Source organism: Lagopus leucura, unplaced genomic scaffold, assembly GCF_019238085.1.
Source record: "Lagopus leucura isolate 7727_CA_CO unplaced genomic scaffold, USGS_WTPT01 Super-Scaffold_100014, whole genome shotgun sequence".
Taxonomy (NCBI): domain Eukaryota; kingdom Metazoa; phylum Chordata; class Aves; order Galliformes; family Phasianidae; genus Lagopus; species Lagopus leucura.
This window is the reverse complement of record NW_024962268.1, coordinates 15,847,824-15,872,235: the sequence shown is the minus strand read 5'-3', so window position 1 is coordinate 15,872,235 and position 24,412 is coordinate 15,847,824. Positions and strand designations below refer to the sequence as shown.

Here is a 24,412-nt window from a genome sequence, read left to right as displayed (position 1 = left end):
AAGACTGCAAAGGAATGTTTTGTAATGTATGTCTAAGGTGGAATTAAAATGCACAAAGAAAAAGCAACCATCAAGGTCTAACCTCAGGCTCTCCATTAAACTACGCCAGACATTCTTCAGAGTAGAGCCCTGTTTTTTGATTTTGTTTACATAAAGTTCTTGGCATGGAGGGATCTCAGTCTCACTGACTGCAATTCCTGAGTGTTACTGCACTGTAAAAAAAGACAAAAGATTACTGATGGGCAGATGAATCTGTTAAGAGAAGAGCAACATTTGGTGATGTTTAGGGCTATGTCAACTTTCAAATGATAAAAAACAGGCAAGAAAGAAATGTAAAGTAAAGAAAAGAACTATGTAAACTTTACAAGACACCAGTTCTCTTATCTATTGGGAATTACTCTGTATGGGAGTGAAAACATGAACATTTGTCAAGAAGGTTGGAGCAGCAAAGTAAAACCAGGCATGAAAAAGTTATTACAGCAACACTGTAGAGCACTGAATAATACCTTAATTCTAAACAATACTTCACAAAATACAATCTATCTGACCAACACATATTGGGTATGTTTTGTATTTTGTGTAGCACAGAAAACTCTTCTTTTCAAAACCTCTAGAAAAGCTTTGCAACTACTTGTCCCATTTTTAACAGCTGAAAAGAAATCAAAGATAAAAAGTAAACATAGAAACAGTCCAAGAAAGACAAGGCAAATAGTTATGAAAAATTTGAAAACTGAGAAACCTAAGTTGAGCAAAAACACTTTTGAATGTGTTATCATAGAAAAAAATCACCCCCTGACTAAGGAAGAAAGGTGAATGAAGGCGCTACTTGAGTAAATCCGGAATCAAAAAAGAGCGGAGGACAAACTTCAATTTCAACCTTTTATTTTTTAAATATTTAAGACAGCACTCAATGCTGTTATTTCTTTGGATTTTGTATACAAAGTGTTCTAGTATATGCTGCATTTCACAAAGCAGTGATTTTACTCATTGCTTAATTAGAATCATAGGATTATACAATGGCTTAGGTTGGAAGAGACCTCAAGGATCATCAGGTTCCAATTCCCTATTGCAGGTAGATCTCCCAGCTGCTAGATCAAGCTCAGTCTGCCCAGGGCCCATCCAACCTGGCCTTAAACACCTCCAGGGACAGGGAAACTTCCCTGGGCAAACTGTTCCAGCACCTCACCACTCTCTATGTAAGAATTGTCCCATTGACATCCAACTTAAATCTCCCTTTCTTCAGTTTATAACTCTTCCCCTTGTTCTATCACTATCTACCTATCTATATGTAAAAAGTTGATTTCCCTCATGTTTCTAAAAACTCTTTAAATGTTGGAAGGCCACAATGAAGTCTTCCTGTATCCTTCTCTTTTACAGTCTGATCAAGCCCAGTTCCTTCAGCCTATCAGTTCTTACAGCTTCAGACTCCTCATTTCCACTCTAGTCTTTCTGTCCACAGTATTCAAGGAGAAGCTGCTGTGCTTGCAGCTGTGCAAAGGCCCAACAAAGACTATCAAATCCAGGCCCCTCTGCAGTAACAAGAAGATTTGAGTCTCCTAATTTTGAGCTGCAAATTGGGTACACTATGTATTTTAATAAATGTCTATAAAATAAATCACAAATTACAAAATGCCTCTGGATATTTGCAGATTGTAACTAAAGATTAATGCAAGTAGTTCAGAGTGATTTTTGGAAGGTGACAGCTCTCACTGGATGAAGTAATTCTTCAGGGCCAGGTTCAGAAAAAGACAGCAGCACAGCCTTTATGCTGAGCATAGCAGCCAGCACCATGGCACTCCTGCAGAGCCTGAGCAGCAGTAACACAACAACTTCTCCCATGGTACAAGTCTGACATCAGTCCAGAGAAAATCAAATGTGTGCTGGAAAACCTCTCTTTAAAGTCTTAAAGTTCTATTCAGATAGAATTTGCAGATTTTTTGTCTGTTTTCTGATCCTCCATTGCAGGAGTTTCAGCTGCATTGCTTGATGTCTGGCAGCCTCAGAGAGCCCCTGGGTTGTGTGTTTGTAAGCAGTGGGCTCAGTAGCACATAGGCAAAGATTTCACATGTTTGAAATGCCAAGCCTGCCACAATCACTGTGTACCAGAGACATCCACTCATGCACAATAAGCACAGTGCATCCTGACTGAAATAGATTTATTTTATATGTGGACAAGCCAGGTAATCCATTCTTGTTACTAGAACTGTCCCATAGCACAGTATCATAGGCTCCTCTGTCCCAGTCATGTCTAGGATATTCAGCTCTTTTAAACAAGTTCCTCCCTGGTTCCCTCCATCACCGTCTCTCAAGCAAAGGAGAGAGTTGTTTGTATCCAAATTAACTCGTACTCTGCTTTACCATATCCACCTTCGTGACCTCCTTGGAGCACTGCTCCTTAAGCTCTCTGTTGTATCAACATCACGCAGTTAAAAGTGCAAAAACATATAACATAACTCATATATATACTGCTGTAGGTGGGAGATCCTCTGTCAGGTCTCTTCCAGTTGAGAGCTGTAGAGAGAAATCAGCTGGTTTAATAAGTATGAAACAGAGAAGTAAATGTATATTGAAAATAATTCATCCACAAAAGAAGAAAGTTAAAGGAATTTTGAGCTAACTATATGCTCTATTTCCAGATTGCTATAGATGAGGAAGAGTAGCTGATGAAGTTGCTCAAGGGCATGCTCTTATGATAAATTAAATCAAGAAAGTAGATAACAGAAAATTAACCTCAATTTAAATCCTCAGTGTTTGACAAGTACTCATGCACAGAAGCAATTAAAACTTAGATCAGCTTAAATTGTAGCTCCTGCATGGCTGTAGCAATTTGGTGCTCATCACTACATTATCTCTCTCAGTTTGGTGCAATGTGTATGTGCCCAGTATTCCCCTGCTACAAGATTTGGAGTAAACAAGCTGGAATCATCTCTTCCAAACCAAGGAGAATTGGGGAATGAAGGCTCATAGAAAACTCTCAAAGCTATCCCACCAAATACAATTTTTTTTTTTTTTTTAAATTTTTTTTTTTTTTTGGTGAAGGAGCTTCAAGGAGAGTCATAAACTCCAGGATAAAAAAGATTTGAAGAGATATAACAAGATAGCACTGATGACTATACAAGGCAACAAATAGTTTTTAAATGCTTAACAGCAGTAACTCAGCTGTAGACCCAAATTAAATGAGCAAAAAAAATAACTGTCTAGCTACAAAAGAACAGTTGGAACAATAGGAGTTAATACTTAAAATATAATTTATAAATTTTTTTAAAGTTACTAACAGGAATATTGCCACAGTATTAAAATATCTAATACTTAGGTGAGGTACTTAGCATTTAGGTTTATCAGAATGGTGACAAAAGGGAACATACCTTCCTACCCATACTGGGAAAACTAGACAGCAAGGAGGGAATAGATTCTTATATACAGAGTGTGGGTAGAAGTTTTAATTCTTTAACAATTTAATTATGAAACAAACAAACAAACAAAAAGTTTAAGAGGTTAAGAATGATTGTCGGCACCTTAAAATATTCCTTATCTTTAGAGGGATTATTTACCTGTTTGTCTTAAGTAAATACAGTTGATGTCTTATCTGAAAATGGTTGTTAGAAGAAAAGGTGTCAGAACAGAATGGTAAATTAAGCAAAAACAAATGACCCAAAGAACAGAAACATTCATTCCAGGGCTCTGCAGGAACATAAGAATGAAATGGTTGTGCAGCTAACAGAAATATACAATGTCCCATTAGTCTGGTAGGAGCCTGATTCTCTCACTGGTTCTAACCTAATTTCTGTCACAGAACAAAATGCTATTTGCTTGCTGGTTACAAGGTTTTCTGAAAGATCATGCTTAACAGTGATTATTTTAGTGACCACTCTACTTTGTCTAAGGAACTCTTTTCCAGTTACATGAATATTTCCTATTTCCTGCTGGAAAAGATAAAGTAAGTCTGTACTTAATCTTTTGAAGAAAAGGAGTTCATATAACAATAACTTGGGTTCTACTGGTAAAAAGCAGAATATCTAGAATAGACTCCACTAGGCAACCCACTTTGCAAGAAGTTGGACTAGATGACCTCCAGTGGTCCTTCCATCCCCTGTGTCTCTTTGATTTCACTTAAAGAGCAGTTTTTTCACTGTAGTTTATACACCATCTAACAATTTACACTTGACACAAATCTGATCAATTAAAAAGGTAACATGCTAGATTTTGTACAAAAAAAAAAAAAAAGCACAGAACATAGACATTTAAATAATATAAACTCCAAGAAATTGTATGGCTTCATTTCCCATGTGTTCCTGATGTAAAAAAGAGAAGTTTTAAAGACTCATTTTAAAATTGAAAATACTTCTTCAGCAGAACTGCTGCTATTGTTCAATTAAAAATATCTTGCCATTTCTTGGAAGCTTCCTTAGTTTTTTAAAGTTATCAGTTATGTGAAGTACAGAAAAAACTAATGCTTCTCTCTTTATTTAATTTTTATATGCAATTAATTGAGGTAGGCCAAAGAGGAGAATTAACTTCCCTGAGGTTCCTGAGTAAGCCCCTAGATCTGGGTAAAGACTCTTTTATCATCTTCTAAGGGTTATGGGTTTTTGTTTGTTTGTTTGTTTGTTTTTTCACTTATGCGGTGTTTTAAATGCATGTGTAGATGTGCAACCTTTCTTTTTTCTATGCAACATAAAGTAGCGCGTGAAACACTTCTCTACCAATATGAGACCAAAGCATTATGTAGCACAATTAAAAACATCTTCATTTTCTCCATGGAATAATTTAAAATTAGTTTTCAAATTTAAGTTCAGAGAACTGTACATAAGCTGACAACATTCTGGTAGATCATCACATCATTTTTGTAATGACAGCATATTAAAAAAAAAAAGAACTGTAACTAAACTGTTCATAAAAACTGAGTATAAAAATATTATTTTTAATTGCTGCTCCAGACCCAGATTTTAATACTCAATTCATCACACTTAATCCATTTCAGAAATTTCAAGTAAAAGGATATTTGTCTACAATAGTGAAAAAGTTTCCTTTCTGTTCCTGCAGCCATTTGAAAGTGAAAAGCCTAGACCAATTCATCAATATTTTCCTGCTTTAGGAGCAAGCAAACCCAAATAATATCTGCTATTTCTGCCATTTTGGTTCCATTCTCATTAACAGCAACATTATTTTCTTCTCTGTCCCTTTCAAGTTTTAAATCCTCTCTTGATTGAATTTATGTAAGCTAAATTCTAATTTGAACAACTACACCAGAATAAAAATGCTATAAAATAGTTCAGTTAAAAGTTTATTCTGATTGTCATCAGGTTTATCTGCAAAAAGATTTTCCATAAATTTGAGAGTATCACTGACAAGTACACCTCAAAAGCCATGTTTTTATAACTGTAATCTGATTTGTTTTGTTATGCTTAAATCGCGCTTTTGTACTATTTTACAGATGTAGGGAATACAGCTCCTCAATTTAAACAAACGCTGTTGATTTTTGTCCAGAAAAGCAAAACAGATTCTGTTGAGAAATCTGCTCTTTCTAGCTGTGTAGAAATGGTGCACCATTTACTGTTTGAGAGGTCAGGCTCTGATATTGTAGATTAGGTGTTCTTTTCTGTTACAAAGGGTAGACAGAAACCTGCCCTACAGGTTGTTGCAGCATGTTTCACACAAAGCTTTGTTTTGTTACAATTTTCAGAATTAATAAGAAACTTGAAACTTTTGCTGAGAAAAGCCTGCTCCATTATTTACCCTTCTCAGTCTTGATTGTGGAGGCTGCTAATCCATACAACTCTTACCAGACACTGATGTGGATGGCTTTTGAAATACTGCACGTTTTCCAAAGGTTTAATGGCTCATACTGCTTTCATTTTAATACTTTATTATAGTGCCTGACTTAAATTATGGTTTTATGGTGTTATCTGATAATTTAAAACCTGAACCCAAAACGTTGGCTTTGAAAAATGAATTAAAACAAGTCAAAGTTATCTTAACTACTTTCATTTTTTGTTTTCATGACCATAATCTTTGTTTACAAAATTTTGACAGGAAAAAATATCCAATATCTAAGTGTTAAACTCAGAACATAAAATGATATTTCATCTTCATTTTTTCTAAAATCAAGAGAGGCTAATAAAACCATGCTGTTCTGCTTTAATTTTCAGACTACAATGAGAAAATCATTTGGTTAAATTCCTTTTTCTGCTGCTAAGATCACTATGTTAACACAATATTCAGAGAGATCTGTAAAGCAATTACTACTCTATTTTATCAGTGGGGAAACTGAGTTAGAGAAAGGTTTTTATGGCCTAGGCATGACTTAACATAAATCAACTGTAGTGCTAAGATTAAGGCAGAAGAATTAGTAAATATCAGATGTCAGCCCAGGTCACCAGGGCACATATTTTCCATGTTGCAGAATTATTTTCTTGTAAATTACAGTGTTGGGCAATAGTGTAATTATGCACAAAACACATTAGGACAAAAAAAAAAAAAAAAAAAAAAAAAAAAAAAGGGAATACCACCAATAATATTCATTGAAGCAGCCATCCACTTGGGTCCTGGTTCTCTCTGAGCCAACATTGTACTGCTTGGACAGTAGTTTTTGAGATAATCAAGCCCTTATAGTATAGCATAAGGACTAGTTCTTATAGCAGCCTCAGAATCCCTCACTAACTTCAGTAAGTCTTTGTATTAGCGCAGAGATTAATCCATGTAGAACTAATTGCAGGACTGGAGCCTAAGTAAGAGACTGGTTTAGCTCTATTTGCTTGTTATCCAGTTGTCAAAATGTAGTGCTCATTAAGTGAAGAAACAAAGGGTCCAGATGGATTCTTTATGTCTGAGAAATATGTTTCCCATCTAAAAAGAAAATAATTAGTAGCACTGCAGAGGAATTTAAAATCTTAAAAGAAGGAAATTTTAATGCAGGTCTTCTGGGGCCCTTCTGCACTTTATGGTTCACTTTCATTTATAAAATCATTTGTACAAAATGCACTTTGACTTCCTGAGTCCACAAAAATGAATGAGGCTAAAATGAATGTTTTTCAGTCCCACCACCCTATTCCACTGTGTGATCTCCATGCTTTGTTCCACTTGTATTCTTAACACTTTTCTCTTACCCCTTAACACTGGGATTTTCTGTCCTACACATTTCCAGACACTTGTAACTTTCCCAGTCTTCCACGTTTCCCAGCAGGATGGTCAGACAGATACAGGTTACTAACATGGGAGTTACAGTTGTTTTCTCATGCCAAAAGATGGCAATAAGCTAGTGTAGGAGGCATAGCAAAATATTTTAGCTGATAAAATTTTGGGATGAAGATATCTGCTGCATGAATTTACAAATCTAAAATCTTATTTAAAAAACAAAAATAAGCAGAAAGTGATCAGGAACTGCAACTAGATGCTATGCTCTGGCATCTGCAGTACCTATCCAAGTTCCAGGAAGTTTCATGGGGGAACTAGAATGCTCTGCTGCCCTTTATCTGAGGATGCAGTTCCATGAAAAATATCAGGATGTCTGAGTATGCCTGGCTGCCAAAAAACTTCAGTACCACTCTTCTTCAAGGCACATTCCTACCTGTTTCCTTGTGGAGCTACCAACATTTGTGCAGCCATGCAAAAATATTATCTGAGTGAATAGATCTGGAAGAGAGTAAAATAAATAATTTCTGCAAGTTGAATTAACTATCTGATTCAACTTTCTATACAGCCACAATTAGCCCAAATGCTAGTAATGTACACTGGGCAAGAACAGGTTGTGCAGAGATGTGGTGGATGCCTTCACAGAATCACAGAATTACAGAATTGTAGGGGTTGGAAGGGACCTCCAAAGATCATCAAGTCCAACCCCCCTGCCAAAGCAGGTTCCCTACAGCAGGTCGCACAGGTAGGCATCCAGGCAGGTCTGGAACATCTCCAGAGAAGGAGACTCCACCACCTCCCTGGGCAGCCTGTTCCAGTGCTCCGTCACCTCACTGTAAAGAAGTTCTTGCACACATTTGTGCGGAACTTCCTATGCTGCAGTTTCCGGCCGTTTCCCCTTGTCCTGTCTCCACTCACCACTGAAAAGAGTCCGGCCTCGCTATTCTGCCCCCCACACCTCAGATATTTATAGACCTGGATCAGGTCCCCTCTCAGTCTCCTTTTCTCAAGGCTGAACAGACCCAGTTCACTCAGCCTTTCCTCATAGGAGAGATGCTCCAGGCCCTTCACCATCTCTGTGGCCCTCTGCTGGACTCTTTCCAAGAGATCCCTGTCTTTTTTGTACTGGGGAGCCCAGAACTGGACGCAGTACTCCAGATGAGGCCTTACCAGGGCAGAGTAGAGGGGGAGGATCACCTCCCTCGACCTGCTAGCCACGCTCTTTTTAATGCACCCCAGTAAGCCATTGGCCCTCTTGGCCACAAGGGCACACTGCTGGCTCATGGCCAACCTGTCGTCCACCAGGACACCCAGGTCCCTCTCTGCAGAGCTCCTCTCCAGCAGCTCATCCCCCAACCTGTACTGGTGCATGCAATTATTCCTCCCCAGATGCAAGACTCTACACTTGCTTTTGTTAAACCTCATCCGGTTTTTTTTCTGCCCAGCTCTCCAGCCTGTCCAGGTCTTGCTGAATGGCAGCACGGCCTTCAGGCGTGTCAGCCAATCCTCCCAACTTTGTATCATCAGCAAACTTGCTGCGGGTGGCCACTATCCCCTCATCAAGGTCATTGATGAAGATGTTGAACAAGACCGGACCCAGCACCGACCCCTGAGGAACACCACTGGTTACAGGTCTCCAGCCAGACTCTGCACCGCCAACAACAACCCTCTGCACTCTGCGCCTTGTCTTTGAGCCATCCATGGTCAAACTGTACTGGGCTTTGACCAACCTCATCTGGTTGAAGAAGTCCCTGTTCACTGCAGGGAGTTTGAAACAGGTGACCTTTAAGGGTCCCTTCCAATTCAAACTATAAACATGGAGTCAGGAGAGGGAAAGGATAGCTGAGTTTCATCATCCGTATGAATAAGGAGTGTACTAGATAAGAAGTGTGCTGCTTGGCTGGATATAGAAAGCCTACATCAGATAGGTACAAAGCCATTTAATGCTCAGTAAATTGTAATGAGTAACGTCGATTAACCAAATAGTTAACCAAATAAGCGTTGATGCCAGGTGGAGGATGAAATCTTAGAAATTCCAGCTGTGAACATGGGACTACCCATGGCTTCCATTTGTAAATATACCTCAAGCATTACTTATCTACTCCCAGCAAGATGAATGAATTCGGACACTCCCTCACCCTACAGCCTCAGGTATTAAAACCTGTCACTTAGTCATCCAGAAAGGCCCTCCCACTTGATTAGCTGCTGCTTTGCAAGTGCCTATATGTCTGAAGGCAGGCACTATAAAGCTACTCACATCCTGGTGCTGCTTTGCTGTTTGAAGGCCTAACCACAAGGGGATTCTCAGCTCATCTCCTGGTTATCTCATCCCATCTGAAGCATGTGTACAGGATCAGGTCCTACAGAGAAGACAGGCATGGACAAGACTTCTGAAGGCTTGTGGCTAGCATGCACACGATTACATTCAGAATCCCTGAAGTCAAGGAACAGTAGTAACAACAGTTTCCTTTTCATTAACAGTCAAGATTACCTTTTACATAAACCCAGATTATATAAAATAGTAATGAAAATAACATTCTGAATCTGTAGAATGTAATTCACTGCCTCCAGTAGAACTACTCATACAGATGGTTGATATTTGAGATTGGAGTGTAGTCTAGAGCACAAAAGCTGCATGTTTTATAATTTTCAGATTTGTCAATTACTGTACAACTACTTATACTCAGATGTTACTACTGCTTCAGAAGAGTAAATCATGACAGCTCGTCTCTCTCTACAGGTGTAATCCTTGGATTTTCTCTCCGATCATATAAGATGAGCTATCGGGAAGTCAAATACTTTTCATTTCCAGGAGAACTACTCATGAGAATGCTGCAAATGCTGGTCCTGCCACTAATTGTATCCAGCTTGGTTACAGGTAAAAATAACTTGTTGTTATTAATTTTATAAAGATGCACCACACACCAAATAACAAAAAAATGAGTCTATTCTAGAGATCTTGTAGCAAAAGTTTTGAAGATGTTTTCTCCAGTTCCAAGACAACATAACTGTATGTTACTATATGCAGCTGCTGTGAAGTTGAGTCTTTTTCTCCTACGTTCTGAAGAAGTGTTTTCTTCCACAATGTCCTATTATTCAAAAGAGAATAAGTCTCAGAAAAATGTTTCCAAGACGCAAGAAAATTCCAACTATTGATTGAGGTCAATAACCTGTGAGATTTATACGTAAAAAATTTATTTCCTTTAACAGATTAAAAAAAAAACAATAGGTGATATATAGATTATTTGGAAGAAACTTCTTTCCATCAGTTCTGGTTTTCTTTCCTCAGATTAGCAGCTCTGTTAATCTTCTTTACTAAGCTACTCCCTCAGCTAGAGATGTAATAATTTATTTAATAGAATCATGTACACCTTATCATTCGACCCGTTTCATGGAAGATGTAACATTTCTCAAGAAATGTTGATGATGCACCTGTGATATGTTTATAGAATCATAGAGTTATAGAATGGTCTGGTTTGAAAAGGACCACAGAGATCATCTAATTTCAACCCCCCTGCTAGGTGCAGAGTCGCCAACCACCTGACTAGGCTGCCCAAAGCCATGTCCAGCCAGCCTTGAATGCCTCCAGGGATGGGGCATCCACAACCTCCTTGGGCAACCTCTTCCACTATATCAACATCTTCTGTGTAAAAAACTTCCTCCTAATATCTAACTTAAACATCCCCTGCCTCAGCTTAAAACTATTCCCCCTTGCCCTATCACTATCCATCCTCGTAAACATCCTTTCCCCTCCTGTTTTATAGGCTCCCTTCAAGTACTGGAAGGCCACACTGAGGTCTCCCTGGAGCTTTCTCTTCTCCAAGCTAAACAAGCCCAGTTCCCTCAACCTTTCCTCATAGGAGAGGTGCTCCAGCCCTCTGATCATCTTAGTGGTCTTCCTCTGGACCCTCTCCACAGGACACAAGTCCTTCCTGTACTGGGTGTTCTAGGCCTTGACTCAGTACTCCAGATATATATTCTGGTAATAATCTAAAGAAAGAAAAACAAAGACTAAGCAACTCAGTGATGCAGCATGGAAAAAAAATACCACATATTGTTCAGCCTTTGGGCCCACACACCCAGTGTACACACAGTTCATAAGGAGACTGAAAACTTAATGCATGCTGAAACTAGAGATAAATGTATGGATCTTGTATTGGAAACTATGACAATTTTTAGTCCCAGCCAGTGTATATTCTGTTGCTCAAATCTGCTTACTCTCTTGTCCCTTTCGCCTGCAAATCTCTTCAGGTTGCACAAGCATTTACAGAAGAACTATAAAAAGTGAAAAGGGAGAGAGATTTACCCTTCCTCAATATTAGTTGAGATTCATGCTGCTGCTTTTGTTGATCCAGTAAGACAAGAAATTTGGTAGAATTCACTCACTTGCAAAATTCCACAGAAGTACTTCGTTCAGGTACAGATCTTCAGATGCAGAGTCACAGATGTCAGAGGGAGTCATCTTGCATTAAAACAAGCTCATTTTGAGTATCTCCAGGTCTCCATAGGGATTTGTCAAAGCTTCCAGCTAATTCTAGTCTGGAAAGAATCTTCCATCCCTATATTCAAGCAATACCTTGTTTGTTTGTTTGTTTGTTTATCTATTTATTTATTGTAAAAATCATTTAGATTTTTATATTTATATTTTTGACAAAAAGAATTGTTGTCTATCTAGGAAATTCACCTAATTATCGTGCAAATGCCTTACAGTTCTCAGTGGAATGGTCTTAGAGTTTCCCTTTAAAGCAAGAACATTTATTATTATTAGGGTGAACTACAGTAGTGGTGAACTACAGTAGTAGTGTACTAAAATTTTAGTGTACTGTGAACTACAGTCAAATTTCTTTAGAGTGGAAGGGAATAATCACAGAAAACTCAATGCATTTTGAAAGGGTAGATTTCATTCTGCTAAAAGAATTCTTAAAGACAACATTATTATGTTCTTTTTTGTTGTACTACCAGAAATTTCTCAGCTTGTTGCTAAAAACTCCAGAAAAACTCTTTTCTACAATGAACAGTACTTCATTTAGTGCAAAAATAGTTTTAAAACATAAAGATGCTCTTATATATTTGATGCAGAATTCTCACAGTCATGTAAATACAAAGGTATTCTTCAATAACTAAATAACAAACTATAACATTTATAGTTATACTACTATGCAATAGCATAAACACTGTTGGCTTTTTTTTTTTTTTTAATATATTATAAGCTAATTCACTGGAGAAAAGTCTTATCCTTCTCAAATCACTTTTACGCCACTCTGTGAATCATCCATGGGCCAAAATTCTTATTTCCTGTATTTCATTTGGCAAAAGCGTAAGCGTAAGTTTCCTCCAGAGTCCTACATGCTGACAGCATAATATTACATAGTATTATAATATAATAATATTTCTTCACACTTCAAATTATCTGAATAAATATTTTTGCTGTTTGCAGGCATGACAGTGTCTCCCAGAGATGATGTTCTTGGTTTCCATTCATATTTATGTGTGTGCAGTGTAATTGGTTTTGAGGATGGCATCAGAATGTAAGATACTAGAAGTGTTGGAAACAGGTTCAACATAATTACATTCCTCTGTTAATTTTTTGAAAGGCGAAGAAATTAGGATAAAGGGGAAGTAATAACTATAGAAAGTGTAGGCTGTTACGTAAGTGACAGATATATGTTGAAAGTGAAGAGTTCTATGCTCCACGTCAGCAGCTCTGACAGTCATTCACAGACTCTCATAGTTAAAACAGGACTATAAATAGTGAAGTCAACTCAGTCATGTTTCTTTACAGACCATTTCAGCATTTTCACAGAAGAAACAATAGAGAATCCCATTCAGAGATGTTTACTCACATTTGACTTCTGCCTTACCATTACTGTATTTGCTCTAGCAGTTTTCTCCATGAGATTTTATCTTCTGATCTATGTGTTACCAGGCATGTACCAACATTTGCTTGGGAGAAAATTTAGGTATTTGCATACCTTTCACCATCTTTTATTGTTTAAAGGAAAATAGGATTATATGAATATCTGTATTCTTCATCTTTTATGGTTTAGGCACAAATCCTATCCATACTCTATGCCAGTTTTTATTCTCTACAGTTTTACAAATGTCAGAACACCTAAATCAGCATTCTCAATCAGTATTTCTTACAAAGCCAAATTAAGGCATAAAAGATGAGATGTAGCATACATAGAGAAAAAGAGAAAATTTCTATTATTTTATAACCAAACTAGAGAAATTTTCTAATGCCTATTTGCAAATATTTTGTGCAATTCTGGTTACAATTCTGTCCTGAAATTTTGGAAGCTTGGACCACTACTTTTAAATGCAAGTAACCAAATTAAACCAAATGCATTTATTTCAGATGTATTTGTCTTTAAAATATAGAGGAACACAAAAAGCCCAATCAAGCTGCATGTTGCACAAACAAAATAAAAAAACACCCTCCCCTGAAAAATACACTAGCTTAAGTCAAGCTGGGCAAGAAGGAAGGGAATGTAGAAAGAGCAATAGTATAAGCAAGCACAGATGTTTATAGCATTTACCATCACACGCTATGAAAAGTGCTGACAAAGTGCAGAGACCTGTAATTTCCATATGCGGATGCCTGCTTACCTCAGACGTACATGTGATGCTCTTAATTTCAGTTCTCAATGGAGTGCAACAAATGATGATAATGCTAAAGACAAGTAGTAAGGAATATCATAAAAATGAAAAATGAAATAAAAATCCGAAGAGACACAAAGTGACTCAAATAATTAATCAAACATAAGTAGATACCACATTTAACAGTCAAGGTGCTTTAAATTATCTATACAGGAGCAAATATAATATTCGGTGAAACAATTGAATACATATTCAGTTGTTGCAATGCCAGGTTTTGCCCAAAGAAATTTATGGATGTAAACTGTGGAAAATTAATGCTGTGAAACATTGTGCAACCTTAGGCAAACCATGTTACCTTTTTGTACCTCTGCTTTATCCTTTCAGATGTAGTGTTGGCAAAGATTTTTTAATAGTTCTGCTAAGTAGAAGACTGCATATACTGAACATTTTAGGGAAGATATATATTTGTTCTGGCTCAGCAGGCACAAAGCATATAGCAATTCTAATTGTATCACTGTGGAGATGGAAATAAACTCGAGCAAATAAGTACAGCAAGAATGGTATGGGGCCATCCATGAGACAGTTGCTATGGAAATACAATACCCATAGTTACCTGGTAATTGTTTTAAGCCAGCCATGATGTTATCACCAAAAATCAGACAGGCATAAATGGATCAAGGAACACACTTCTTTTGCTTGATCCAACAAGAATGTATTACTCATGAAGTTAAAAATAAATTCTCCTGAAGTTAGCATGAGGTATGATGGACCTACAGTTGGTTGCAATGCATAGAGCTGCAGTACATTAGCATAACCTTCCACCGAGAGCAGCTGTACTTTGTCCCTATTAAGTACATCATTCCAGAAAATACTACAGTCCTGAGTTAGAAAATTTATGAAGTTGGGGTTTACTTTTCCAGTGTTTAGCATGAGGCAGTAAATGACCTATCAAATGCAACTGGATGCAAGTTCTATTAAATTTCACCAATATACCCTTCTCCTGGAAAAGCACTAGCACTGTCTCATTTTGATATTCACAAAGTTCTTTATGAACATATTAAATTAATAGCAGTGAACATAAAGGACAAGGCTGGGAATCCACTCTTGCCTAGTTTTGTGGAAGAGGAAGATATATTGCGTGAAGACTCCAATTAGTCCTGGTGATCTCCTGTCAATTCAGTGACAAGTCTACTATGGAATAAGTACTGTCATTTACTGTAAGGTTCCAAGTGTTGTCTGCTCTCAGCAACAAATATATCAGTACGAGGAGTTTCTCCTTGATTTCTGTATGTAGAAAAATTGATTTAATTCATACTAATATTCTACTGAGTTTTAGCACAGCATCAGAAGGTTTCCACAGAGAGAACAAATGCAATCAAGACAGCATTGTCTTTTTTCCAGGGAGAAAAAGGAGATGCTAAGAGTAATTCATTCTAGCAGAGCAGACCTATAAACATCTCAGGTACTCACAGAAAAGATGAAAACCAAAAGTATTAGCAAAAATCAATCTCCCACTTCCGTGTCTCAGTTTGAGAAATGTATTCTTGATTCAGGTCTAATAGTTCATACATGGCACTTAGAAAATTAGGCAGTGTTTGTTCAATTTACCAGAACAATAAATATATTTTCCAAAATCTAATTTATTTTTTCTTAATTATTCCAGAATTTGCTCATTTTTGTATGTCCTAGAGAAATTATTTCAGAAATCAGAACAATCAATGGGAAATTTTGTACTGATCTTAGTTGATCCTAGCTTTTTTTCCAACAAAAGAAAGAAAACTCTCTCTTTGATTTGTGTATCTCCAAAGTCAAGATTGGCTTAAAATATGGCCATGCGAGTTATTAAATTTATGAAGACCCATTCATCTTTTAAACAGGATCCCTTGTAAGAATAAAGAAACAACTGAAGAAATATTACATTTGTGTTCTGTACAGCTCCAAGTTCTGTAAAAATTTTGCCTCAGACTGATATATCTGTAATATATTAGGGCCAACAGCAGCTAAAAATCTACAATTGATTTGCTAAAAAAAGCATTTTTTCCCATTTTTCATAGAAGTAAAAGGAACAACCTATAACATCGTATTTTCAGTGTCTGTATTACTGTTTAAACCAACTGTTTATCAGTTGTTATCTATAGCTTCTCATGATCATTAGACAGGCAGTAAGAAGTAAAAAAGCTAGAACCCTCTTATACACAGGGAACAGGGGCAGCACGAATTTAATTATTATGTCATGTAATTCTAAAAAAATTTGGACAAAAGCTCTCAGCAGTTACAAAAGTAGCAAGGTAATTATGTTTTGGAAAATCAGAAAAAAGTTGCAAACTACTCAAAACCTAGAAGCAGCAATACATAATGTTTGTAAGACTGACACTTGTGATGATGATCTCACTTCTCAACACTTTTGCAATAGGAATTATCCTGAATCAATCTTCACAATAGCCTGAGGGAGAAAATCCAAGTGAACTCTGATGCCATTAAAAAAGAGAAGTCAGTAAGAGCAGAAATGAAATTACTGCATATAATGTTGCTACCTACAGTAAAATTTGCTTATATCTTAAAAATAAAATTCAAGCATGGTAAACAGCATCCGACACTGGAAAGTAACAAGAAGGGAAGTTTTGGAAGTATTATTTTCTGCTAGCAGTTTGCACAAACAGGAAAAGTCTTCAAAATTAAAGTCTGTAACACTTAAAGAAAGTTAAATTAAAACGAACCTCTAAAATAATTTAACTTTGCTAATAGCACTTACCTAGAGGATGATTTAAATTTCACTGAAAATACAGATTTTCTCAATGGATCATTATTTCCAGTTGTTTCACAAAATACTGTATAACCAGTCATTACATGCTGCCATTCATTTTGCATTCTCCATGGATTTCCAGTTGAGCTGATGATAGGTAATAACCTCCCATCCATAAAGGCTCTGTTTTGATTTTTTATCTTACTTCAAATGCATAACAACAGGAGTTATCTTGCTGAAAGGCAAGTTGCTGCAGAATAAAAAGCAAAAACAATTTGAAAGAACTTGTAACAATTAAAACACGTTGCTTGAGCATTGATGGACTGTGTCAAAACCACACTGACTCTTCATTAATATTTCTATGTCCATTTATTTCCTATTCCCATCAAAGGTACAAGGACTGAAAATACGTTAGGGACAAATTATAATAACTTTTTTTTTACTTTTATACAAACAGATTTATACTGGTTACAGAAATAAAAACACACTATACTTGAAAAGTAAAAACCACAACAATATCATTAAATGTAAAAGTAGCTGCACCAGATTATAAACAAGTCTCCTAAACAGTTTAGGCATTAGGACACTTAGAGCTAGCATTTTATTCATGATAGTGAAGACTGAAGCTGTAAAGAACACTGTTTTCAGTAGTGAATTACTGCGATAAAATTGCAGATGAACGGTGCCGAGTGCAACGTAATACACCTGGGAAAGGCAACCATACTACAGCTATACTACACCTAATCATTTGTTCTTAATTGGCCATTAGTATACAGGAAAGAATTTTCAAACTTGCCATGAACAGTATGAAGCAAATGACAATGCTTACCAGTGGTATACAGTTCAGTGAAATACAAGCAGGGATTAAACAGACTACAACTTTTTGGCTTGGAAAAGATAAAACAGGTGGACGATTGCCATAAAACTCTACAGAAATTATAATCATTTTCAGAGGCTTAAATGGAGTACTTTTTATATCTTATAATGACTTTTCATAATAAAGGAAAAGTGAGGTGTTCAATTAAATAGATTGGGAGCACATTATAATAATGCTCTTTTTCATACCATGCAGAATTAAATTGTGCTCCACACTGACACAAGCCATTCAACCATTTTGAAACAAAGCTGGAGAGCTCAGAGATGCAGTCATTGTTGACTATTAACCCTGCAGCTTTTGTTTTCCTACTTCTTTCACCTCATTACCTGTGGCTTGAACACTGTGATCTGAATCCCCAATTCTTATGCATGAATATAACACAGCTCCAACATGTTTACTTCCTTGTTAGTTTGCCTCTTCTTTAACAGAGATAACAGAGATTAACAAAGATGATTGCTACAACCACTCATGAAGACCAGAAACATCTAAACAGTCAAGAACGTTCCTTTAATCAATAATGTTTCTGGGGGTGCATTTTGGGGACACAGGAACACTACTGGGAGTACTTGCACACCAGGACGAGTAACATATATCGTCCTTTCACCAGAGTTATAAAATCTGACAGACACAAATTACTTCCTGAATCACTGCATTAGCTGTTCAGATCATTGCAGAAAGACTCACTGCAAGCTAAGTCCTTTGTGCATTAGCAGAAGGTTTTCAGCTCTCAGGAAACTGTAATGCAATCATCATGCTTTCTACCATTGTTTTCACTCCTTATTTTTCTTTTTCAGCGCATTGATAGTGAGCAATTCTTGATCGTTAATGAATTATTTTGATTAAATTCTCAAATGTAATTTTTGAATCTGTTATATGGTAATCTTCAAGCATATCTATCTGTTATAAAATTCTGTAAGACAGGATGATCTTTACTGGAGGCAGTTATTGTCTTTTGATAGCACTGCTGGATGTCCCACCTGAATTCCGAGCAACTGCGAACTAGGGATATCACTATGCACCATAGGAACTACAAGACTCAAACCGTGGGTCTGGGTTCCAGTAAAGTATTTTATTTTCTGGAAGATGAGGATGATTGCTCTGTTAGTAGTTTATCATTCACTGGTGTTGGAGAGTGAGTAAGGAAAAAACAGAGAAACTCAGAACAGAAATTTCTAACTGAGGAAATATTTTTTGAGATTAAAGAGACAGCAACATCTGGGATTTGAGCCTCATGGAGCAGATTATGTGTCCTCTTCAATTCCTTCCACCCAGGTGCTCCTATTTCTGCACATTTTTTCTTTACTTTTTCTTTATTGCTGCAATGTGTATATTCTGCAGTCTCCAATTCAGCTCTTTAGAAATGAAAGCAACAAAACATAAACGGTACTGTTGCATATGGAATTAAGATCATCACAGAAGATAGCACTGCCAAGTATCTAAGAACTTGCTATTTTTTATTGCTATTGTTGCTAGGAATATCTTTCCAGTTGCCTCATAGTTCCTTTTCATAGCAGATAACTTTTTGCAGATACGTGAAACAGAGTGTGATATTTTTTTCCTTATTCATCTGTTGAAATGTTGTCACCAGATGTGACTGAGGCAGGCATGGACACAGCTAAATGTTTGCTTAAACATGGAGTCTCCTTACAGAACTGTCAGCCTGTTTTAATTGGGTGGAAGGTCTCGTGATGTAAATTTTTCAGACTCACAGACTGATCTGGTTTTCTTCACGTCAGTCAATCCAGTGTGCAACTCAGTGTTGTTGCACTGCTCAAGCTTTATGCAGAACTCACACATCATTCCATCAATCCCAGAAATCACTATTTTGGTTTGGTTTGGTTTGGTTTGTTAGTTGGTTTAATTTTGGTCACAGTTATTTCTAGGCAGTGTTAGATTTGGGTAGTTCTGGCCATATTCTGCAACTTCTCTGCACTGCATCAGTCAGGAACCACTCTGATGACACTTTTCCCCATTCACACAGTGTCTTTCTCCTTTTATTCTCTAGATCTCTCGGATCTTGCCCAGGTTTGACTGAATACAGTGAGATCACTGATACACAGTGATACAGCAGTGTCAATTACATTCACCTTAAAGCCTCATCGGCCTGCCTCTGGAAGGTAGCAAGTACCATTTGAATTCCAGAAGTGGAGAAAAAGAAACTCTTGTAGGCCATTGATAGTTCTCATAGCTAGCTAGCTTTTCTCAGAGCTTCCCAGTTTAGCACTGGTGGTACGTTTAGCTTTTCTCTTCTCAGCAGAGAGTTTGTCAGTGCAAGACATAGTCCTGCCCTCTGGAAGGAGGACGTGTACAGTTCATGCAAACACGGACCCCTCCAAGTTTGGTACAAGTATTGGAACAGGGAAGATTTGTATTTAACTCTCACTTGCTTCTGCTGAGAAAACACTTGTGTTTTGCAAAATGGTAAGAGAAGCTGCTGGGACTGTAAACTCTTAAATCTTGATTACTCGGCAAACCAGATAAAAATGTCCAATGTATTTCTTCTGTAGATATTTTCTTGAAGAGACTTTTTACTCCACAGGAGTCTGTCAAAACTAGCTATACAAATGATGGCCTACAAAGGGAAGTAAAAATTATTCGGGCACAGAAAGATTTGTGAAGAAAAACAAAAGAAGTTTATTTATGTTGCCATATGGGAAGTCAGAAGATAAAATCTCTTACAGTTTTGAACAATTGAATAGCAATTCAATTTTAATTCTGAGTATGAATATGGGAATAAAGAAAACTATAGAGCATTCAACTCCAGCATCTCTAGAAGCATTCAGGTCTTAATGTCATTTTTAAAAACTCATCTTTTATGGAAATGAAATATCTAAGCAAATTAATCTATATGTGAAGAAAAACTCAAAAGTATATTCTGACCATATTTCAAAAACTCAGCACTCAGACAACAAAAGCACTTGATTTATAAAATGTCCATTTTTAAGTTATTCCAGTATTTGGGGAGCATGAGTTGTAACTCCTGTGTAGTTAAGAGTTACTGATTCTAGTATAGTTCTTTAGCCAGTATTAATGTACACTACTTCATTGAAGTGTTTGAATGACCTCATGGATCATTAGTTGTGAATTTGCCTCAGATCAGTGTGTTTTCAGGATCAGGTTTTCAGTAACCCAGAATTAAGCAGAATTGACATTTCATCAGATAACTGCGCCTTTTTGTCTTCAGATAATTGTGTCAATAGCTCTTTACTGCTGGTTGATAAGGAAAAGAAAAAATACAGCATAGTACTGTAAGTACTATAATTGCACTAGAATTAATATGCTCCCTTCATAAACAGCTCTCACTACTTGTATGCTAAGCTAAATGCTTACTTTATTCTGACATTCACCACCCACTTCTAACTTAGATTTGAATATTTGATAATATCAGAGATTCTTCAGTGAAAATAGTTCCTTTTTAGAGCTAGAAACACAAGTTTTGGTCAAGAATTCACTTTATGAATGGCTGTTTCATTAGTGAATACATTCTTGCACTGAAAATCAGCCTTGTCCTTTATTTACAACCACAGTACATTTTAACTCTCAAAATCTAGTTTAAAAAAAAACAAAAAAGCTCAAGAATGTTAGCTTACTAAGCCTGCTGATGTCTGTCTCAAGACTAATGAATTTGTGCAAAGAACCTGCATCCATAAAGAAAATAAAGTTTTCAAATTCAAGATAGGATGTTTAATAGTTCCTTAAAAGTAAACAGGATCCTGTAGAGCATCACAGTCCAAAAATAACAATAAGCTAAAAGAAACAAACAAACAAACAAACAAACAAAAACCCTTCTCTTTCATCTGTTTAGTTTTAAAACAGCTGATAGTTTCTCTGGTACCCTAAGCCTCTCATAGAAATTCATATCCTTAGTTCTGCCTGCAAACAGATGATGCGCAGATGGCAACTGTACAGCACTTGATTCATAGAAGCCAGAACCCTTTTTCAGCTCTATTTAGTACTATAAGATCCCAGAAAAGAGATGAATAATACTATTAAAAAGTACTCATTGGTACTGTCAGGCATTCCAGAGGAAGTCTCCACTTCTTTCCAGTGCCTCCTACAAGTCTGTAAGGTGGAGAACGACAAAGCAAAATATGTACAGCTTTGATGTTGCAAGGCTGTAACTGAATCAGTGACCCAGAGTTCAAGAGGTCAGTGAAACAAAGGAGAGAAGAGAAGGAAAACAAAAGTCTGTTCACATGAAACTCCAACTCCACACTTTCATAACAAGTTCTCAGAACAGCCTTAACATCATTACTGAACTATGAAAAAAAGTCCAAAGTATAAAGGCAATTTGAAGCGTAATTGAATTGTTAAATTCACAAATAAGATGCTAGTTTTCTCTCTGTCTTTTACCCATTAAATTCTTGGGGTAGATTGAAATTAAATCATTAGTTATTATTGTCCTACAGTCCCATAGTCTGTGAAAAGAAAGGCAAAATGCTCATGATCTCATGAATTAGAATGTTTTTATTTATTATTAAGAGATTACCTGACGGATTAGAGATGATATTTTAAATGCCTGCTATCTCATAAATTTGAAAATGTTACACCATTTTTTTCTAATACGTTTACGTTAGGAATTCCTAACTCTGTTATACATGATTAGAGAACTCTCAGGATGTTTTGTAGATTCATTATTAATAGATGATTCAAGTTCCCACATTTTTTAAAATGTTATATGCAGAATTTTTATTAACTAATCCAAGTTACTTTGATTCTTTGGAAAAAGATGAGCTAAAAATACTCTAGATTGTCTAATTAGTTTCTGTTCTGCAGTTTCTAATGCAAAACATGCTGTAGATTAATGGAAGAGACAGCAAGGACCAAATATGTATTTCTTTTTAACATGGATAGATAACACTATTTAATAGTGCACATTATTTGTATTACAAAAGGGATAGATCCCCCACTACATAGGTACTGCCTCAAAGTCACTATGGTTTTGGTGGCAATGTCTTTCAGGACAAAGTTCCCCAAGCTGAGAAGGGGTTTTATCTAAGCTGCTGACTTGAATACTGTAGATTAACAATTAAGATATTTTTCTACTGGTTCAGAGAATGGGGTAGCAACAGCAGCATGGAGCACCATTTAAGTTGAGTTATGGTACTTCAAGTGAATGCAGATAATGCTACAACTTGGAAGAGATTAAAATTATAAATGAGGTGTGAGAAGAGAAGAATCAGGGAGCAAAGTGAAGGCCCGTCAAGAATGGCTGAAGAAAACATACATAATATTGGAAAGAAAAAAAACCAACACAACAGCAAAAATAGAAAAAAAAAACATGCCTGGCAAACAGAAAGGAATGTAATAAATGAAAAAGATTACAAGAACATGTAAACACCAGCAGGATCTGTGTAACATGAACAAAAAAGAAAGCAACAGCTCCGTGAGCAACTCAGAGAAACGGAAGATAAATAGGTAAAACTGCAAATAAATGAATTGCTAGCTTGAAAGCAAACTGAAAATGTATCACTTTCAGGCTGGACAGAGATGAGCTAATTGGTGTTATTTTCTTTGATAAGATTTCTTAAGAATAATACAGTTGATTATTAAGAAACGGGTAAATAGTAGCTACTGCAACAACAAAAAAATATGCAGGATTCTTTAATGAGTGGGCTGTTGCTGCAGTAACCTCAGATTACTCCAAAATATCAAGTCTTATTTACACATCTACAGGCAATGTCACATAATTATGAAAGTTACCTCAACATTGCTGAATTAGCAAAGATACCTTATGGTTTTAAAAACTGTGCTAAAATTAAATAGAAGAAGAAACCCAGTGGCCAGGTCAGTACCATACGCCTTAGAAACACACTGCTGATAATTCAAATCTCAGTTAATACCATCCATCTTAGCAAAACTCCTTTCTAAATCATGGCTGCAGCATGAACTTAGCCAGTTTCAGACCCCAGTGGACAATCATTCAAATAAAAGACAGTACCAATGCAATGGAGTATTGTTGAATATTTTAGTAAAGAAGCCAAGAGTTGGTTTTGGCCAATAATGCTGGATCACATCTTCGGTGAGTAGATGATGCCTCTAGCATAGAGCTATTACCAATCACAAATTGGTAGAATCCTATACACCAAATCCAGCCCCATTTTGTACGAAAACATACATGTATTTAATATCTTGCCCCTCTCACTAAAGTTCATTTCATTTTTTCAGCAATTCAACAGAAGTGTCTCTACAGATATCTATTACATATTGAAGATGGAAAAGCAAATGTATTTTTGTAAGACTGCAACACTATTTACTGTTCCTTTAGGTATATCTTCAGTCTTGTACCTCTGTGCTGAAGTATGTCATACTGAGAAAAATTCTCAGTAGCAGCTAAAGTTGATCAGGAGTGCATTAGTAACAGTAAATTGTTTACAGCTTCATCATGTGGTATGCAGCAACTGTACATTTGTAGGATATTGCTTAATAAGTTCTGTACTTAATAAAAACTTGTCTTTGAAGGGCTCCAGGCACAGTTTGCCAAAACTCAGACCTGCATTTTAGCAGATTAAATGCTTCCACATGTATTTTGAGATACAGTTTTTATGGATCACTAAGTAATGTGCTTAGCATCATTCAGAAGGGAAAGGCATCCTTGTAAGTGGCATTTTGCCAGAACACATCACAGTTTGTATTTAAAGTAGATATTTTTTTGGCAACATGATCAGATTAAGTGAGAAGTGGTATTTTCATCCTTGGGGAACAGAGTAGAGGTCTGTTGCTATAAAGGTGGTAGTTACTGGTGTATTTACTTCAGTCTTGTAACAATACGTCCTGATCAACCTGACATAACTTACCATATTACATTATGTTTTTCCTCAAGCAAATCTATGTGCTTATTGTTTTACTCATGATACAGAAAATGAGCAGCTTCATGCCCAACAGAAGAATCTAATTTTCAGGGAAATTTGGTCAAAATATCTGGACCTGAAATTACGTCTTTTTAGAATCGCACTGTGCAGGTAGTAGCAGTGTTTTGTTACCAAAAAAATGTGAACTACTATTTTCTGTGTTCCTGAGTCTCTGATTCTTGGCTTGAATACAGTCAGTCCTTTGTACTG

At 36.6% G+C, this 24,412-nt stretch overlaps 1 protein-coding gene across 4 annotated transcripts in view; it reads left to right on the top strand.

The window, feature by feature from the left end:
• The window catches only part of SLC1A3 (solute carrier family 1 member 3), a 54,295-nt gene that overhangs the window by 6,878 nt on the left and 23,005 nt on the right, over positions 1 to 24,412 (top strand). For 3 of the 4 annotated variants that reach the window (XM_042875298.1, XM_042875297.1, XM_042875294.1), the window contains exon 2: positions 9,872 to 10,009. The exons of the other annotated variant lie outside the window; for it this stretch is intronic. In XM_042875298.1, coding sequence (XP_042731232.1) covers positions 9,872 to 10,009 — 138 coding nt within the window. The remainder of the gene's footprint in view (positions 1 to 9,871; positions 10,010 to 24,412) is intronic. 4 annotated transcript variants of the gene reach the window in all.